The sequence below is a fragment of the Crocodylus siamensis genome, chromosome 4, assembly GCF_052110815.1.
Source record: "Crocodylus siamensis isolate JL-2025a chromosome 4, ASM5211081v1, whole genome shotgun sequence".
Lineage (NCBI taxonomy): Eukaryota > Metazoa > Chordata > Crocodylia > Crocodylidae > Crocodylus > Crocodylus siamensis.
The window spans coordinates 97,215,540-97,235,954 of record NC_143398.1 but is presented as its reverse complement, the minus strand read 5'-3'; the positions used below and the strand labels follow the sequence as shown (position 1 = coordinate 97,235,954).

The 20,415-nt window shown below is 48.3% G+C and overlaps 2 protein-coding genes across 2 annotated transcripts in view; one reads left to right on the top strand and one right to left on the bottom strand.

Moving 5' to 3' along the window:
* Positions 1-18,079, top strand: part of CYTH4 (cytohesin 4) — a 43,676-nt gene extending 25,597 nt beyond the window's left edge. Inside the window, exons 3-14 of the mRNA XM_090043077.1 lie at positions 2,946-3,028; positions 6,538-6,602; positions 6,735-6,801; positions 9,236-9,354; positions 9,837-9,917; positions 10,684-10,796; positions 12,049-12,197; positions 14,137-14,248; positions 14,674-14,750; positions 15,124-15,195; positions 16,281-16,435; positions 17,080-18,079. Of these exons, the coding sequence (XP_089899203.1) occupies positions 2,946-3,028; positions 6,538-6,602; positions 6,735-6,801; positions 9,236-9,354; positions 9,837-9,917; positions 10,684-10,796; positions 12,049-12,197; positions 14,137-14,248; positions 14,674-14,750; positions 15,124-15,195; positions 16,281-16,435; positions 17,080-17,152 (1,166 nt within the window). The 3' untranslated portion in view covers positions 17,153-18,079. The remainder of the gene's footprint in view (positions 1-2,945; positions 3,029-6,537; positions 6,603-6,734; positions 6,802-9,235; positions 9,355-9,836; positions 9,918-10,683; positions 10,797-12,048; positions 12,198-14,136; positions 14,249-14,673; positions 14,751-15,123; positions 15,196-16,280; positions 16,436-17,079) is intronic.
* The window catches only part of RAC2 (Rac family small GTPase 2), a 161,016-nt gene that overhangs the window by 28,844 nt on the left and 111,757 nt on the right, over positions 1-20,415 (bottom strand). The gene's annotated exons all lie outside the window — the stretch shown is intronic.

The window sequence follows — 20,415 nt, the reverse complement described above, 5'->3', positions numbered from 1 at the left end:
TTGCATGTGTAGGTGGCTAGGGCACGTCCAGAAATGTCTCTGCCCAAAAGTATCAAGGACACAGTGTGGAAACACCCTGTCTCATGGCATGCAGAGGGGCCCAATCCCACTACCAGCCTCACTCAAAGCCCTCAAAAGTGTACCTAGAGGTGAACTGAATCTGGGTTGAGAAGCTGGCTTGCAAATGTGTGGTTGAGCTTATATACAGCTGCCACCCCTTCCTCACCCATTCACTTTCCAGTACAGAGTTAGCAGAGTTTGTGGGTACCTGGGCTTGAGTCTAGACAGTTCCCCACTGCCACACCCACAGTTCATCATGCTTACATCTTCCATTCCCTTCCTATTTACTCTCCATGCACCAGAAGCATGGTGGTTTGTATATCCCTATGTGACATTTAACTCCTCATTGTCTACACAGCCTGCTCCTGTCTCTAAATTGGTCATCTTCTGTGGATCCCAGGGGTGGGGCTGTAAAAAACATCATGTAAATCTGCCTTTGGGCCTTTCCTCTTATTAGCTGCACCCAAAGACAGGCAGGGTACAGCCCACCTAGGAATTTGAGGCAGAGTACTGTAGCCCCCAGAACAGACTGTGCATCATGATACCCTGTGATACTGGTTGTTGAGGGAAGCTGGGCAAGTAGGGTTTTCCTGCCCAACTCACATATCATGGTAGCTTGAAACATGGCAGCTTCCTCCTACCCCCACAAAGGGCTGCTTCCCAAATTGGAGGAACACACTGCAACTTAGCCTGAGCTTCCAAGCTCCTGTCCACCCAGCTCTCTCCAGCCTCAGCAGTCTCATCCCCAAAAAGGTGATTTTCCTGCATTCATGGCACTATCTGGAGGCAGGCAGGGAAGGGCTGTGGCTTGGAGAGACTCTGAACATTGTTCAGCCCAATGGCATGTGGAGTAGCTGCATAACAAGGGTGAATGACTGGTACACCAGCCCTGAGTATCATTTAGAGGGGCAACAAAATGGTAGCTGCCACTGCTGCCACCATTGCCATCCACAGTGGTAATTATGCCTCTTATATGAAATGTGCAGGGGGCTCACTCCATTCAGCATGCAGCACTATGGAGAAGGGTGGCAGATAACAGAAGACCATGCAGAAGCTCTCGAATAGGGCCAGCCCACCCCCAAATCTTCTGTGACGCAGTGAGAGGGGGCACCTGTGATTCTTGTCTTCCTCTTCCTCTCCCTCACTTCTGCCAGTTCCTTCCCCTTTTCCATCACATTTTTAGAAATAGTTCTGAGTGTGATATCCACACTGAGTTTCCAAAGCAGATGGTAAGACTTCCCCTTTCTCTCCAGACACAGGAGGCCCAGAGGATTTTGGCTTATGAAACAATGGAGGGAGATTGCTGCTAGACAGACCTGACATGGGGTGGAGAAATGTTGTACCTTGTGGGTGTCTCTTTGCCTGCTGGGCATTTCTACACATGTTATTAAGGTGACTGAATAAACTCCGGTGCAGTTTGCTCCTGGGAGAGTTTATTGCTCCTGGGCATACTGTTTGCACATGTGCCTGAGACTGTAGCACATTGAGCCAGGCTGGAGCAGCCCTGGCTAGCAGGGGACCTGGGGAGTCAACCTGCCAGCCCAGGGCTGCTCCAGTCCAGCTCAATATGTTGCAGAGGGATAGCTGGGGCACAAAGGTGCTTCAGTGCAGGGGCTAGCTGGCAGGCAGCCCCTGCACTGAAGCACTCTCATGCCCCAACCAGCTCTATCACCATCTACACGTGCATTGCTGTGGGGTCAGAAAGTAAATGTCTTGAGTAAATGGGTCCAGTGTATATCTACCAGTGCTGACTCTGACTTGGGGCTCATCTAGAATGAGCACTTACAGTGGTTGTGGGCTGATCTGACTCCTTGGGGTGCTTTCCTTCAGCCCTGCTATGTACTCTTAGTTTGTGCTTCTTCAGGTTCTTGTTTCCCTGCTGTTCTTGCTTAGCATGCTGTGCAGTGCTCAGATTATATTTAGTAGCTATGCTGTCACCCCAATTTTTCTACTTGGTCTTCTGTGAATCATTCTGTGGTCTTCGCATTTCTGTCATTATTTACTTGACTTCCTGTAAATTAGAAAGGAGACAAGTATAGCCGAGTTAGCGTCTTGATGGAGTCCATAGTTCATGGGAAACAAAACCTTCCCACAACAGTTTCTCTGATGCTCTAAATCCCCAAACTGCTTCCTCAACCTGGAATAATCTTAGGCTGTCTCCTTAGTCATTTCTATTGCTGTTTTTTAAATAAAATTACCTCGATTGCTGAGAAAATATGTACAGAAATGGGCAATACTTAATATTTAGATCAGTGCTTTATTGAAGCTTACGATTCTAACGGACATTTATTTCAGTGCACCTTTTATCATAATAAAGTTGTTATAAAAGTTCAAGTTGGGTTTATTTTAGGGAGTTTTTGTGATAGAAGTCTATATCTTATTTAATATTTTATCTGCTCTTATGAGTAGCTATGTTTTTGTTTGTTTGTTTTTACTGTAAGCTGCCTAGAGCCTTTGTGGCATATAAATCCAACAAATACATTGGCATGTAAATCCAATAAATAAATAAATCTTGTTCACAAAACACGCTTGTTTGCATAAAATAATGTGGAAAGGACAATTCAGCTCACGGCAGGCTGGGAGTGAAACAGGAGGGTTATTACAGACAGGAGTTGATGTAAAGGTGTGCTGATAAGAACTGGTATAATACGGGTACTACAGGGTCAGGACTGAGGAGCATCAACGGAGCAAGGATTGGTCCTAGGATTATAATAGCCAAGGGAGGCCTCAAAACAGAAGCAAGTTACCCTGGCAGAGGTTTATAGGATGAAAGGGCTCAGAGGGAGTGACTTTGTCTTACCTAGGGATGTTGTGATGTGGGGCTTTCCTTGCCCTGAGATGGCACCCATTCTCCATGGCATTGAGCTTTCCTTTTGTATTTTCAGGGTCATCTGACCTGACTGAGGCTGAAGAGGCTGAAATAGAAACTATCCGAAAGCACAGGGAGGAGCTGCTGGAGGACATTCAGGTAGGTACCATCCTGCTTCTCGTGACATACAAACCTTCCCAAAACCCCTTCCCTGGTGCAGCTCTTTACAAAGTAACACATACCATCCATAGCAGATCCCTGACAACAGAGGCTTTCCCTGATGTAATCCAAACTCAAATTCTGAGGTTTCGGTTACACCAATATGGTCTGTAACCAGCATATGCCCAGCTTGTGAAACCTTGCTGCAGGAGATCTGCAAGTAAGATGCTGTAAAAAAGGCAGGTAGTTTAATGGATTAGCAGCCCAAACCATCAGCTAGTGTAAACTGGGGTAGCTCTGTTGACATCAAAGGGTCAGTGCTAATTTGTGCCTATAGAGGATCTGGCTCAGTATTGGTGGTTACAGTTCATTATTACCCATTACTTATCTAATGCCATGGAACCATTTCTGACCTTGTCCCAGGTACAAGGTTCTTTGCAAAAAAAGACAGTTTCTGCCTTTCAGTCCGTCACCTTGGCAACTAGGCTCAAGTCCTGAAGAGCAACTCACTGGAGCAATGGGGCATTTGTACACATGACAGAAGTTTAATCCTCAAACAACACGTGGGCAAACAACATGCTGGCATGCGTCAACCAATACATCTCATGTAAAATTAAGGAAGTGATACTCCCACTGTACTCAGCACTGGTGAGATCACAGTGTGAGTACTGTGTCCAGTTCTGAGCACTGCACTTCAATAAGGACATGCAAAAACTTGAGAGGGTCCAGAGAAGAGCAAGCCGTATGATCAGGGACTTGCGAGGCAAGCCATACAAGGAAAGGCTGAGGGACATGGGCCTCTTTAGCTTAAAGAAGAGAAGGTTGAGAGGGGACTTGATAGTGGCTTACTGCTATATCAGAGGAGTGCATCAGGAGTTCAGTGAACAACTGTTCAGTAGGGCAGCCCCAGGAAAGACCAGGACCAATGGATATAAACTCCTGGAAGGCCTCTTCAGGCTTAATACCAGGAAAAACTCCTTCACAGTCAGGGTGTCGAGACTGTGGAATAAACTCCCTCCTGAGGTGGTGCAATCACCCACCCTGGAGGTTTTCAAGAGGAGACTGGATAGTCACCTTGGTGGGGCCACTTGACCCCAGTTGTCTTCCTGCCTAGAGCAGGGAGGATGGACCTGATGATCTGCAGGGTCCCTTTCAGCCCCGTACAATCTATGAATCTGTGAATCTCACTAAATTAAATAGGTTTATTAAAATTGACATGGTATGTTTTAATTTGTTACATCACTGTGTACAAGTGACAGCTTTTAAACTGAATAAAGCTCAGTGAGCAATTAGCAGTAAATTACAGCAGGGGGTGCTGCATAACAATCCACCCCCCTGATCTCTTTGGTAATTACATCAGGGGGTACAGACAAGCAACTAACCCCCTCACTGCCAAAACCCAGCTCTCCTGAAGCCACAGCTGCCCACAGGAAGCCCCATACCCACCCCTAGCCCTTGGCCCTGGCTTGGCTGGAGATGAGGAGGTGCGCACTACCTGCCCCAGATTGAAGCCTCCAGACATTATTTTTGTCGCATGGGCATGGCATCACACCACAGTCATACCCACAGGTGCTCCTGGATTGGCATCAGGCAGCCCTGCCAAGCCTTCATGATCATCCAGCCCCCCACTCATGGCCCTGGTATGGGTGCCTTGGGCTGTGTTGCCCCTGGCTCCCCAAGGGGTGCCCTTATTCACAATGGCACCATCACCCCATAATCTGCTCCTGGTTCCGTCCAAGAATGAAGAACTGCTTGGCCAGCTAAAGGGGGCACCCTGGAGCACTTTCATTTGCCCTTCAGAGCAACTGGAATCTATCCATTTACAGGACTACAGGCTGTAGCCTCCATGCATCATAATTTTTTTTCCTTGTGCTGCCATGCTGATCATGAGTGCACGAGTTCACACCTCAGTCAGACCCATGGGTGCTCCTGCAATGGCAGCAGGAGGTATCACCAGGCCTGTACAGTCATCCACCCCCAGACACATGGCCCTGGCATGGGTGACCCCTGGGCTGAGCTGCTCCTGGTTCCCCAAGGGGCACACTTACTGACAGCAGCACCATCACCCCATAATCCGCCCCTGGTTCCATCAAGGAATGAAGAACCACTTGGACAGCTAAAGAGGGAGCCCTGGAGCACTTTCATTTGCCCTTTAGAGCAAGTGGTGCCCACCCGCTCACAGGACTCTCCAGGTCCAAACAGGCTAGGTCCAAAAGACTCCCAAGGTTCAAAGTGAGAGACATCATATCAATTTTTTTTCCCCAGTGTGCAGGCAACCCTCCTTCCCCCATGCTCATTCACAGCAGCTGGAAATCTGGCCCACAATGTTTAGGTGCTCAGATATCCTGGACACAGCATAAAAACCTGAATTAGAAGAGCAAAATTAAGCAAGGTTATAGTAAACAGGTAATTACAGAGGGATTGTCACAGTCAAGAAGGGATTTCTCTCTCTGTGGAAAGCACTGCACTCCTCCCATGTGCATTGTTTGTTTGTGTGTGATTGCCTTCAGGCACAGACCAATTGAGGAGGTAGGAGACCTGATCAGGAAAACCAAACCATCTGAACCGGGGATGGTAGGAGATAGGACACTGGACTATAGGTCAATGGTGTGAATATACTGCAGTCCCAAAGCTGGCTGGTGATAGGTCAGCGTATGGTGTGGCTCAGTCACCGGGTCCAAGAGCAAAGCTTTTTTTCCCAAAGGAATTTCTGCTTTTCTGTGGTACACTATTACAAGTGTTGGACAGCTGGCAAATCTAAAATGACTTGCTCCATTACTGAAAGACACAGTCCCAGGAAAAGCCAGAAAGTATTGGGTTTGGCAAATATTGGCAGTGATCAAAACCAGGGCTCTATTATTCTAGCTGCTATATAGATACTGAGACAGCCCTTGCCCTGAGGGGCTGATCAGCTAAGTAGGCACAGAGACATAGGCCCAAATAAAACGCAAGGAACTTAATTCCTTTTGCCATCCAGTCACATCTGGCTGGAGGTAAGCCTTACCAAAGGCTCAAACAATGTGAACTTCACATTTAAAACCATCGATGAATGTGCGTAGTAACTGCTGAATGACGAGTGCCTGCGTTTCACAACTTAGCACCTCCACACTCAAAGTGACTCTCCTTGGGCAGTCACCAGTTCACCTGCCTTCTCTTCACCTTCCCTGGCCGTGTACACAGTGTAGAGGCTGTAGGTGAAGGGTCTCAATGGGTTGGGCATAGTACCCAACATCCACTCAAGAGCCGACATGGGTCCATGTTCTCTTACCCCTTGGCTCTGCTTAACTAGGTTTTTCAGCCATGTTTGACAGCCATGTTTCAAGCTGCATCTAATTTGGGTAGACAAAGTCATGACAGAGAGTCATGCCCAGTTTAATAGGGCAGCATGAGTAGTTCTTGGGTGGTGGAGGGTTTACTTGGTTGACTGCCCGCTCAGCATGACTGGAGCACAAGACCTCTCTCCCTTCCCTTTGTATCCTCACTCACTTGGTGTGTTTTTTCTCCTCCAGAAACTGAAGGATGAGATTGCTGAGGTCATTGCCCAGATAGATGGCTTCCAAAATGAAAGCGAGAGGTGAGGACCTGTCCATTTGCCAGGAGAGCCAGCAGTGGCATATGACCACTGTACTAACGTTCCATAGATTTCATAGAAATCCCATGCTTAATATTGTTATTCAAGCTTGATTCTCCACCTTTGTGTCTGCAGGAAAACAGAGCAGAAGGACAGACATCTGAGTGCAGGCCGGAAGAAATTCAACATGGACCCCGCAAAGGTAGGGTGCACCTTTCTGGCTGCTAGGAGGTCGGGCTGCTTAGAATCTTGTGTAGACTCATCTTTGCTGCATATCAGCCACCCGCTACAAAGACATTTGCCCGGGGATTGCAATGCACAAACAGAGGATTGTAGGAACTGAGTATAAGAGTTGTCGGGCTTGTTTCTCATTGCTCTGGCCAGAAACATTTTCCCCCTTGCATCATGACTTCTTTAGAGAACACTGCTCCATACTGCATCCCCATAACTAGATGGGATGTCTGCATGGGTAGCACAGACCATTTCAGTTAAAGCACTCCCAAAACAGAAGAGAAAAAAAATGAGAGGTGATATGGAGAGGCTTAATTTAGTCACATTTCTTCTGCCACCCAAGGGAGCTCAAGTGTGTTTTCCCTAGCCCAGGCCCTGTTGCTCACATCTGACTGAGGGTTGGACATCCCCTGGTAGGCATAAGAAGAGAGTTCCTGCTCATTGAGAGCAAATTAGTCCAGGCTGCCCTAACTGCTCTGGGAATGAGGCTAAGAATTAGATTGTAAAATCAGATAGAGGTTTCACATGTACTGGACCGTCCACAGATATAAGTTTGTGTCAGTTTGGCTTCACAACAAAGGCCACCCCCAAAATGAGTTACTGTCAAGGCTGCTGGATGTGAAACTAGCCACAATTCTTCTGTGTATGCCATGAGCTACAGAAAATGGTTGTACCTGAACTGTAGTAGCCCAATGGCTGATATAGACATGGATAGACTTACATGGTTGAGCAATCCACCCATGTATCCCAGGCTCCACATTTCTAAACCCCTTCAGCAACTCAGAGATCAGTTTAAATAAGAGGAGACTTGAGGGAGATTTTTTATTTTATTTTATTTTTCCCCTCACCCCTCTCAGCTAGACCACCTTTCTGTGCTTAGCAAGGGAAACCACATGCTATGATACTGCTATCCGTCCTCATCACTTTAACCACAACTACTGTCTGAGTGGCTTTTGTTAAACTGTTCTTGCTCTTAGCAACTTTCCATCTTTCTTCCCCACCCACACACGCATGCACAAAGACCAGCAAAGAGATCCTGGTGTGCCAACACAGTAATGATAAAACATATCAGTCCACTGAAGGGCATGGTCCGCGCTGAACAGCATTTACCCCTGAGCAGAGGGAGGCCAGCACAAAGTTGGCTTCTGCTTATGCCCCACAGGGGAACAGAGGAAACCCTTTTGGTGTCTTATTCGAAGTTAAATCAGGCCTGTTTGGGGAGATCTGAATAGGACATAGTGATGCAAAGAACCTGATTTAATTGTGTGCACATGGCTGAAATTCACCCATCCATCTCAAACCCGTTAACGTGACATAACTTTATTCCCAGATAGGGCTGCGTGTGTTGTGGGCATTGCTATGGAACAGAATTGTCAGAAAAACACTGACAGAAATGGTTTCTGAAACCATTTCAATCTCACCCAAAGTTTGTTTCTAAAAAAAAAAAGGGGGGGGGGGAGGGAACCTTTTGGCAGTGTGAAAACAGGAGGAAGTGTTATGGTTCTTCTTTTGGAAACAACATTTTTTTTTGAACTGTCATTATAATATCATATTAAAATAGTTGGAATGAGCCAATCTGGTCAAAATGTAATGTGTTGAGTGCCCCCCCCAAAAATTTTTTTGCAGAGGAGCCCAAGAATTTGGGGTATTGTTTTGAACTCATAGAAAAAATACTTTGAAAACTCTAAATCCTCAATAGATTTTAAATGCCATTTTCTCTACTGCTCTGCTTCTAAGCCTGATGACTTCCTGGCAAAAAAAATAATCCCACCATTACACAGGGGAGGATAAAACTGTTGGGGAAAATGGATTTTTCACTTTGGTGGCCAAAAAGAAAAACTAGGGTGGAAAACCATTTCAAGCTGACCAAACCAAATTCTGGGGATTTGTTTGATTTTTTGGGTTATTTAACCCCCCGGCCCTCCCTCCTACTCCTATTGGGTTGATTTTGAATTAAAAATTGGTTTTGAAACAAGAGTCAAAGTCATTTCAAAATAACTAAATGAAACATTGTGGTAGTGTTGGAGTGATAGTGTAGCCATAATACCATGGGGGTACTAATTTTTACTGGACCCTCTGCATGGTTTAGATGAGCTTTCAGGCAAAAGGGGACCTTTCCTCAAGTCTGACCTGCAGAATTGCTCAGCTCCAGAGCAGCAGAGGGAGGGGGATGTTGGTGAGGATTCCTCTGTGGGATATGAGGGGAGGGGATAAGATGGGAACCTGGCTGGGTGCTGCTACCCACCTATGTTCAGAGAGGGAGAAAAAGTGCAGCTGGAGTTATAGCACAGCTGAATTTTGGCAGACAGGTCTGCAAAGCTCAGGGGGATGACACCCAGAGCTGTTCTTTCCTTCTTTCCTTGAGCTGGTACCTTACTCACAACCTGTTGCCTCTCCTTCACCAGGGGATCCACTACTTGATTGAGCATAAGGTGCTGTCCTCAGACTTACAGGATATTGCCAAGTTCCTCTACAAGGGAGAAGGCCTGAACAAGACAGCCATTGGGGATTTCCTGGGGGAGCGGTGAGTCCTTCCTTGCTCATTAAACTCTCTTAGTCTGCACTAAGCATGGGACCCAATTTCAGCCATCAGCTTCTAAACTGAATGAATCATTGTTACCCCTCGTATGGACAAATAAAGCTGGTACTTGCCCTGGGGGAGCCCTGCCTAGTTAAATCCAGACTGCATGAGATGGATGAGATCTCATCTTGTAGTAGTTTTCCCTGAACATGTTGGGGCATTGCATGGCAGGCAGATACCCTGCCTGTATGGTCCATGTATGGATAATATCGAGGCAATCCCCCAACATAAAAATATTGCAAAAGGGTCCTGGCTGAACTTCGTTGGAGGGAATGGCATGAGATGACCCAAGGAAGTCAGAATACAGAGGAGCCTAAACCTAACTCTGTGGTGGGTAATTTCCTTGGGGTATATCATAAAAGAATGTAATCACCATCTCCATCTTTCCTTCCCACCTCCTCATTCTGCCCTGTTCTCTCTACCAGGGACTCATTGAACATTCAGATCCTGCAGGCTTTTGTGGAATGCCACCAGTTTGCCAACCTGAACCTGGTGCAAGCACTAAGGTGAGTGAGGGCCCAAAAAGAGAGCAATGTGGTGAGAGTGGGGTGGGTTCTACAGTCCCATGGCCATTGTGTCCCATCAGCTTGCAGAGAGAGACAAGCCAACACACTTCAGATGTCTCAGGACTAGGTGGGTGGCCCAGAGCTGAGATGGAACTTCCCATAGCCTGCTGTGGGAGGACCCACCTGCTTTTAGGCATGGGTGTCTGACAGCAGCAATACCAGGGAGCCCATTTCCCAGGGGCAGTGTGTCAGTCCTGTGTGGGGTGTTGGGGAAACTGATATGCATTTCTCAGGGGAGCATCTTGCTGCAGCTACAGCCCCCTGGGTTAGGAAAGAGGAACCTCTGTGTCTTAGAAGGGCCTTTAACTCTTTCATTTCCACTGGGGTGTTTCACGATGCACCTGGGTGGTAAGAGAGAGAGGTCACTTTTTCCAGAGAAGGGTGTGTTGGGAGACCATGTGTGGTGAGATGGGGGAGAAGAGATACTGTGTCATGGAGAGGGCAATTTGTGCCCAGGGGGGTGTTTCATGTCGCTCTTACATTTCCTGTGAGGTTTTATTGTACTATGTTGCACTTCACTGGGGAGGAGTGGGACCTCTGTTCCACATAAGGTGTTGTGTTGTGTTGTGTTGTGTTGTGTGAAGACTCCCCAGTTTCCATGGAAGAAGGGTTGGTGATCCTGTGTTGAGGGGCCATGGAAAACGAAGCTTGTTCCTACCTGTCTGGCTGCTCTGTGACCAGTCTGCTGCCTTGGTGTCATTTGCAGGCAGTTTCTGTGGAGCTTCCGGCTGCCTGGGGAAGCCCAAAAGATTGACCGGATGATGGAAGCCTTTGCCAGCTGGTACTGCCAGTGTAACCCGGGTGTCTTCCAATCAACAGGTAGCCATGAAGGAGGGAAGGGGCGGCCAGGGTGGGCACAGGTGAGGGGCTGTGCTCTACTATGTGCCAAATGTGAAGGGCAGTGTTTGAATAGCGTGGGTGGTTCCCCTGGTTTTATTGTACCATAGGTATTGGGCTTTAGCCTTGCTCCCCTGTTGTCCCTGCCTTGTCTTAAACCTAAGAGAACAGAGGAGCTCATGCTACTGAAATCAGCACCATATTCCCAGCTGGTGTAAATCAGCTCAGCTCTGTGAAAACGAGCAGTCCACACTGTTTTACACTACCCATGGATCTAGTCCCAGATTTTCTAGCTTTTCATTTGATAAGAGGAGTTGCCTCCTGTCATCTTAATTTCTCTCTTTGCCAACTGTTATCTCTGATTTTCCTTTCCTGCCTTCTTTCCTCTTGCCAGTCTCTTCTCCTCCTTCCTCTTGTTCCGTTCCTTCTTCCCCTCCTCCGTCTTGTTGATCTTTCTTTCACTTCTTGCCTCCATCATGCACTCTGTTTAGGTATTAACCCCTGCCAGTATTGAATATCTCATCAGTTTAGTGTTCTGTGCATTGACAGCAGCAGGCCTGTTATGATTTGCATATAGAAAGCTGTTAGTAGCAGGGTCATGATAAAGTCAGCTCTGTCTATCTCCATCAGGAGTGTAGGCCCAGACAGCAGCTCTATCTTTTAGAAAGACCACCCCCACCTATCATCTCTGTACAGGAAGAGTCCACATCATGCCTAGGGTCCACATTGTATTTATGTTCTGATGGAGCTGCCCCTGTTTTGTGCGTGTTGTATCATACACACTAGTGGTGTCCCAGTAACTGTCCTCCCACCACCTTGTTCTATCCTTCTATAGAACAAGCAAATCCGAAAATGACATCAGGAAGTTAAAAAAAAGTCATATCCTCCTTCTGGGTCTTTTGTCCTTTCTACACACACACAGAGCTGTTCCTCAACAGGCTCTGAGTACCTATTATTAGAATGGGCACGCTCTCAAGATCTCCACGGGATCCGAGTACTCAGAACTGGAGACCTAGAAATAGGCAATCCTTCCTCCTCATATGACATGTCATAAGACACTGGGAGAGCCTTGGGATGGAGTGGCAGGTCCTTTCCACAGTGAATAGAATCCAAGTTCCCCTTTCTGGAACCTGGACGGGTTTGGAGTAGCTGTCCTGGCCTGGATGTGATGTTTGGGGTTGGGGACCCTGCCCTGCTCATACCCTCTTGTGCTGTCTCTCTCCTTCATTGGCAGACACCTGCTATGTGCTGTCCTTCTCCATCATCATGCTGAACACCAGCCTGCACAACCCCAATGTGAAGGACAAACCCCCCTTCGAGAGGTTTGTGTCTATGAATCGAGGCATTGACAATGGAGGGGACTTGCCTGAGATGCTTCTTAAGGTAAGAAGTGCTGTGGCTCCTACTGCCTTTCTGCTGCTTAGTGCTGAGTGAAAGGAAATATCAGACCCTCACTAAATCATTGTAAAGGCCTCTCTTTGTGATGTACTAGGGATTGGATGAAGCACCCCTATTTCGGTGACTCTTCCTGAAGTCCCTGATCCCTAAGGGTGACAGAGCGCTGCTTTTTCCCCACCTCCTCACTGGTGCTGAGCTCATAGAAAGCCTCAAGGCCACTAGCCCCAAGGTGAGCCACAGACCCACTGAGGAAGGAATAGTCAGTGGATTTTCTTTTATTTGCCAAGTATGGCTACTCCAGGAAGGGGCTTCACATATTTGCAGGACAAATGAGAAAGCGGGGAGAGCTGCTGCCTAGGAGAGAGTCCATGAATGCCTGCTTGCTGCTGAGCGCATGCTGCAGAGCAGGAGAGCATAGGCCTGAGGGCATAAGAGAGAAATACATGTGAGAGAGCGTGCATAAGCATCATAGTGAATCTGTGAGGCCTGTGCATATATGTAAGTCAATGTGTGTCTGACAGGTTATGAAAAGGGGTGAGGGAGACTACGCTTGGGTATGCCTGTGTAGAGCATGTATCTGAGACTGTTCCTACCTGTATGATTTGTGGGGCTGGGCTTTCAAAAGCCCTAAGAGAGTGAGATGTCCAGTTCCCAGTAGCTTTCCAAGACAAATGGATACATTTCCCTTCATGACCTTAAAAAAACACAGCCTTTGTAATATGTTCAGAGCAGAGACTGACTTGTCACATGTGGGTACAGAACTTAGCCCATTTGGAAAAGAGTCTGATGTTGTCCTCTTCTTCCTGGTCCAGATTCTCACACCCTTACTGACCCACAGCAGCATCTCTGCCATGAATGTCCCCATTACTATCTATAAGACATTCTACAGAGTAAGGTGATGGTATAAATAAGCAAAGTGGAACCTGGCCTCTGACTGCAATATAGGTTTGCACATGACTGTCTTCTCAGACTGGAGTTTGTCAGCTCACGGAAGAACATGGGTGTATGGGAGGATCTAGGATTTTGGAAAGGGGGGAGTGCAGATGGTGTAGCACATATAATACAACAAACTAATTAACATGCTCCAGCAAACTCAATTAATTGAGTTTGCTCCAACGCGCTGTAATGACAGCACATCAGAGCAGCCTCCCAGCACATCTACAGGCCTAGCTGTGCTGTCTCATGTCACTTCCCTTTGGCCATTTGGAGGAAGTTACAGGAGCCCTTTTGTCAAGAGTTTGCATAATAAATGATGTCAGATCCCAGCAGCACAACTGAAATCCCTTTCCAGAATGAGAAACTGGAATTCCCCTCCCTATTACGCTGCTATCACATACATGTAATGGATCAGGGTGTTCCCGGTAGCTCATATGAATGATTAGGCTTCTCATTGCATCCCTCCACACAAAGCACATCTTATGCATGTGGAAGGTGGGGTAGAAATGTGTGGCCATGCCAACTGTTGACTTACAGGAGTGTCGCCTGAACATTGTATACATGGGCATACGATGAATGTGGGAAGCCTGATTTTTTTTGCTTATAGGAATCGTTCCTATAAGGGTGCACTTGTGTGTGTACCTGACTGATTGCTTTTAGGAGAGTTCCTCTTAGGCTGTGTGTGCGGTGCATGCATGTGTGGTGCATGCATGTGCGGTGCATGTGTATGTCTGTATGTGCATACATGTGTTTATACACAGTTGCTTACCGGACTGTTTCTTGAGCATGAAAGGTATGCATGTCTATTTTACTAAGGTCTGGCTGGGGCTGGGGTGTTAAAAGGAGACAGATTACTCCCCTTTCATCCTTGACTTGGATATCATGTAGCTGGTGGCCTCTGTTTGTCCATGTGTCAGTGCAACAACATAAGACAGTCTATGCCAGCTTTTTAGTATTCTCTCTCCCTTTCTTTCCACGTGTGGGGCAGAATCTCTTTGAGAGCATCAAGAATGAGCCATTTTCCATTCCAGAAGATGATGGGAATGACCTCACACATACTTTCTTTAACCCAAGCCGTGAGGGCTGGCTCCTTAAGCTGGGTAAGAGCAATGACTTTATGCATTTCTCTGAATCCTCTTCTCCTGAAAATCTCTTGCAAAAGGGTCCCCAGAGTCTCCTAAGCATCAGCGTGGATGTCTGCAGCAGTAGCCCTTCCTTCTGCTGCAGTAGGAGGAGGCTGACACCTGGTGTTCAAATCTGCTGCCTGCTCTGTAGCTAGAATCCCCCTTCCTGCAGCTCTGGCAGACTGTCGGCTTAGAAGTGTGTTAAAAATGGTGTCCCCCTGCACCCCTCCTCCCACCCCAGTCTGAGCTATGCCCAGCTCCTAGCCTACTTTCACCTTCCTTCTTTCTGTATGGGGAGGAAGACTTATATATTCAAGGATTAATCTTCAAGGGGTGCTTGAAGTGAGGTGGGGAGTGAAGGTGTATGCAAGACTTAACAGTTTGGACCTTGCTGCCCTTAGGAGGCCGGGTGAAGACCTGGAAGCGACGTTGGTTCATCTTGACTGATAACTGCCTGTACTACTTTGAGTATACCACGGTAAGGGCTATGCTCCAGTCGAACAAATCTTAACCAGGCAGCTGTACCTGGAGAAGAGGGTGGGGAATGTGGGGTGGAAACATTTTCTGGTACCTCTCCTTCCTCTCTGGATTGAGTTTAGACCCTGCCGTTCCCACCCTCAGGCTCTGGCCTTGATGGTGAATCTGGCTGGCAATCCAGACAGAGAAGAAACAGCTGTGTGGCACTTCCTACCAGTCAGAACTGTAGCTACAATTGTAGCCACAGATGTTAGGTGCCCCCTTGCTTTACTAAGCCATGTTTGTCAGGGGCCTGCTTTTCCGTGACTACTGCTATTTTACATTGCTAGGTCTACCTAGCCTCTAACTCACAACTGTTCCTGCTTGGCTTCCAGGACAAAGAACCTCTAGGTATAATCCCTCTGGAGAATCTATCGGTTCAGCAAGTGGATGACCCCAAAAAGCCAGTAAGTCTTCACTGCCTGTCCCCAGGACAAGAGGGTGCTCTCAGAGACCCTAACATGTGTATCTCTTCCTGCCCCCACTCACTCAGCAGACCAGTTAATGCTGAGAAGAAGGTCTGTATCAACAGTTCCCGGGGAGCGAATCCACCCTTCATTTCAAAGGCAGTGGTAGGCGCAACATGGGCAGTGATAGTGTCAACTTCCCACATGTTAGCCCTGGCTAAAGTGCTTCAGCCACAACTAAGACAAGGCTGTTGCTAGTATAAGGGGTGGGAGAGGACATTCAGTTTCTCTAGGTCAAACTGTGCTTGGCCTTTCTGTAGAGGTTGGCTGTGAAACTGCAATTCTGAACTTTCAGACATGCGTAACACCATCCTATTGGGGTTAAGCTGGCGTCAGAGAAGACTCAGGCCCAACACATTTGGGTTCCTTGTTGGCAGCAATTTTTTTCAGGTTAATAATTCCTGGTATGCTGTAGTGGGGTCCAGAACATATACCTGATGGCTCAGTCCAGGGTTGTGCTAATTATGGCCCAAACAGACATGGGTTTACTTCCCAGACCTAAACTGTGGTTCATAGTCAGGAACACCATAGCGAGCTGCTTATGGGGTGTAGAAGACCTCACTCTATAGTGTGAAAGAGGTTGTCCTCAGAAACTGTGCATCTCTTCTGCATACCCAACATAGGCTCTGTGGCATGGTAGTTGATATTGCACTGGTTGAAGTATGATCCTGTCCCAGAACAGCAGAGATCTCCTCCAGTATGCCATGTGGAGTGAATTATGTACCCTGCAGGGTCACTGTTTCATCTCTGTAAAGCATGTTTTCATGTTCAGCACTGCACAGGAGCTGCTGCTGAGGGCAGGGTGTTGCCTGAATTTCTTATCTTGTCTTTGAATCTTTGGGGCCTACCCCAAAAGTGCTGGGATCTCTAGGCTTGGAAAGACCAAACCCTGGCCCCATTTGAGGGTATAAGAGCCCATTCACTCTTATACACTCTCCCTCATTCTAACCCACAAGGCAGGAGGTGGCACAGCAATGGTTTGACTATTCCTAGTCCTCTCATCTCTGTCAACTCTCTCACCACAGAACTGCTTTGAGCTCTTCAATCCCAACTGCAAAGGGCAAAAAATCAAAGCCTGCAAGACAGACGGGGATGGAAAGGTAGTGGAAGGCAAACATCAGTCCTACAAGATCTCTGCACCCACGCCAGAGGAGCGTAACCAGTGGATCGAGGCAATACGGTAAGAGGTGGGCCCCAAGTGAGTATTGACAGGCTCCCCCTGCATGAGTCATTCAGCTTAGGAGAGGCATGGCACTAGCAGAAGAAAGCCCTGCCCAAGCTGCAGTGGAGGGAAGCAATGTGAATGGAAGCCCCATGCCAACATGCAGAGGTTGGGGGCCTAACCTTAGAATCACAGAAAATTAAGGTTGGAAGGGACCTTAAGAGGTCATTTAGTCCAGCCCCCTGCTGAAATCAGGACCAGCCCCAACTAGATCGTCCCAGCCAAGGTTTTGTCTAGCTGGGTCTTAACAACCTCCAAGGATTACACCTAGTAAGAAAGGTTTTTTTCCTAACCTTGTCTGCGTGGGGCACTTCAGTGGATACTTTATGGGCAAAAGAAGAGAGCCCTCTGGGTGGGAAAGGCAGTGGACCCTATTAGAGACATAAACATTCCCATTTCCATGCCTCGTGAGCCCCCATGGTGCTGGAGATTAAGCCATCTAGGAGCTAGGAGCTCTGGGCTAAGAAGGATTTCCTGCTAGTCCAAGAAGAGAGTGTTGCTTAGGGGGCCACAGATGCTCCATTCTGGAGTCCATGGAGATCTTGTTATTCCTTGTGGTCTTCCTCATCCCTGACTTGCTTTCCTGTTTCTCTCCTTTCCAGGACCAGCATCACCCAGGATCCCTTCTATGACCTGGTCTCAGCCCGTAAGAAAAAGATTGCCAGCAAACACTGAGCCTGGTTGCCATGGGCCCACTCCTTTGTGCCCAAAACACTTAACCCTCAGGGAAGTGCCCTCTGCTGCTGGGCTTCACCAGCAGTGGTCTCCTGGAGGACATCAGCTCCCTCAACCCCCTGAATGGTTGGAGGATAGTTGCTGGGGGTGAGGCCAGGGCTGTGGCCTCTTCCATCCTTCCACTCTAGGAGGCATCCCTACTGGGCTCCCATGCCAGCCTCTATGCATTAGGGAGGACATGGTGGGGAGGTCACCAGTTTTTTTTACAGAACTGGTGTCTGATTTCAGCCACTGAGTGGGACTTATACATTTTGCTGGGGAAGTCCTGGAAAGGTTCAGCATGGTCCAGGCCACCTGCACAAACTGAGGACCCAACTGTATCTCTGATTAAGGAGCCAAGGGCCCTGGAGAGAAGAGTGCTGGGCTGAGGAGCCCTACCGTGAACCCAGAAACTCCTGTGCAATGGGGAGCCCTGTCTGCCCCCTGCCAGTTGTGGGCACCTGCTCCGTGCCCCTGAACACAGCAGTGTGAGGCTTGGAGGTCTCTATGAACAGAGAGCTTCAAGGACAAGGACATTTGGGGCACTTTGGTACTGTGTGACCAGGGAACCAGCTCTGGTTCTCTGCCTTCCTGGGTTCTTTCCACTCGGAGCTGGCACACATTATGCCTCCATCAGGAGGCTCGGCTTGGGGAAGAACCCTCTCTGGCATCTTGTCACTGCATCCCAGCCTGCAGTGCCCTGAAGTGCCCCCCCAAGCCATGTTCTTTCAGCAGCTGGGTTTTGGCATCACAGGAGCTTGCAGAGCATTCTCCTTCACTGCCCATTTGTTTCACTGGTATCCTGTGTTCAGAGAACATGGATCTCTTGTGTAGAGAAAGCTAAAACCTCAGGGTGGAATGATCATTAAAAGATAATTATAAGAGCTGCACGGAGAAGAGATGATAAAGTCATGTCACGTGCCCTTGTCTGGGGAGTTGCGCGCTCCGGATAATGATGAGCACAGCATCCGCACACAAGAGGGCATGAACTTCTGGCTCACAGGGGGTGTCTGTAGGATGGAGTAACTCACTAAGCAAAGGCTGGAAGAGCTAGAAGCTGGGGGCAGCAGGTGCAAGACTACTGCAGGCTGGTATCGTGCACCCCAGATGCCCTACCCAGCCATCCCAATCTCCTCCAAACTGCCCCTTTGTTCCCTGCCCTGTTTGCAGAGGTCTGTAGAGATCCTGTTTCCTTCCACTTGTCTCTCCTCCTCTGCCCCTTGCCTTCAAACCTCCGGTCTCCTTGCTCTCATACTCTTCCCCTCTCTCTGCCTCTTTCCTCCTGCAGGGGGCTCTGTCCACAAGGAAATCCACCATCAGGTTATTTATTTGATTTACTTTGCGATGCACTGGAGAGGCTGAATTAATTTTGAGAGACAGGGAACGTATCTCAGAGTCAGAACACGCGCACACCCGAGAGAAGGAATGTGAAGGTTTTTGTCTGGTCTTCTGTGAATGTCTCCTGGGGTGAACCTGCAAGCCCCTAGGTGGGCAGGGAAGGAGTCCTCCCTGCAGCACCCCCAGCCCCTGTAGGTCCCAGTTTGAGCAAGGCTGGGTAAGGGCCAGGGGTAGGTGGGAAGAGGCTAGAGTCTTGCCCTCAGCTGGCAGCTTCTGTAAACATATTCAAATGGGGACAAGTGCCAGGGGGCCTGAAGTGGGTTTCCAGGCTTTGAGCCCTATTACCTTCCCTCCTCCATTCCTGTGGCCACAGGAATATGCTGCAGGCTCTTCCCATTCTCTGGGGTAGGCTGCCCCCCTCCATCCTCCCCGAAGCCTGTGTGCATGTGTATACACACACACATGCACGCTCGCGCGCACGCGTGCACACACACACATACAGAATTGTTTCCGAGGGGCAGTGGTTGAGTAATATGAAAGGACTTGGGGATGGAGGCCATGCAGCTCATCCATCCACCAGGCCAATCCAGGGAGAGACCAGGGCAGCCCATCTCCCAGGGCTGAGGAGTGGCGGATGACAAGGGGACATTTTTGATCATCCTTTCCGAGTTCCACTGCAGATATCTTCTTTCCAAAGCTCATGCGTCACTCACTCTGCACAACTCTGTACACTGCTAATGGAGTGGCACGAGATGCTGCATACTGCTCACTGACAAGACAATACACCCAGTGTTCACGACACGGACACACACTCCTGCTGCTCCAGGACACGAACCTACTTGGAGCATAACACAGATGCATGCATGCACAGAAGGAGCAAATCGACTGACAATAAACTTGAGGTGCTTCACGCTGGACTCCAAACATTGAGCTCTACCGCACAGAAGTGTGCAGGTGTGTGCACACACACTCACTCGCTCGCTCGCTCATTCGCTCACTCCACAGGCAATCAATGAGTTCTGTAGCTACAAAGGCCAGATGGGGATATTCAAGGTCTGACTGGTCACATATAAACATGCTCTACCCTTGCTGGTAGAAACCGCAGCCCAGAACACACACACAATCAGATAGTAATTTTTGACAGATTGCTGGCTGGCAAATGCGTCGCTCCTTCTCATCACTGGTGCCGCGGGTGACACAGACACGCACGCACACTTGGAGGGAAGGCTGCCACTTGTTTTTTTCCCTCACTCTATCAAGGACTCCTGCACGCAGCTGGTAATTTATTTTCATAATAAATGTCCATCTATTTTCATAAAAGGCCAGGAGGAGGGTAACATAAAGCTGGGGAACATGGCAATTCATTGCATCCCACCTCCTGCATCTGCCCCTCCCTCTCCTGTTTATCAGCTCCTTTTGGAAAGCCTAATACATTTTAAAAAGCTTTCTAGAAATCGTTTGCAAGCAGCGGAGACGTGATCTGGGAGAGGAGCCAGGGGTTTCGTTCAATTCTGCTTAGCTGTAGAGCTACAGGAAGAAGGGAGCAGGGAGCTTGTGTGAGGGAGGCAGAGAACTGGAGAAATCATTCTGGGTTAAACTTCAGATCCAAAGCTAAACATCAGGCACTGAGCCTATTTCTGTGCATGGGTCAAGACGGATCCCCAAACCCAAACCTCCTGCCGAATGCTGGGGAGCTTGGATTCTCAAACACACTTAGCTCTTAGGTTTGTCAGAAGGGATTGCAGGAGGCATGCTAATGAGCTTGACCAGTGCATTTCTCCTTAAGGTATTTGTATAATGCCTGTCACTGTAACATTGGACACACTGCCCTCAACCGGGTGGAATTGGAGCTGCTCAGCTTTGTCATGTGCCCTATAGTGCTGAGA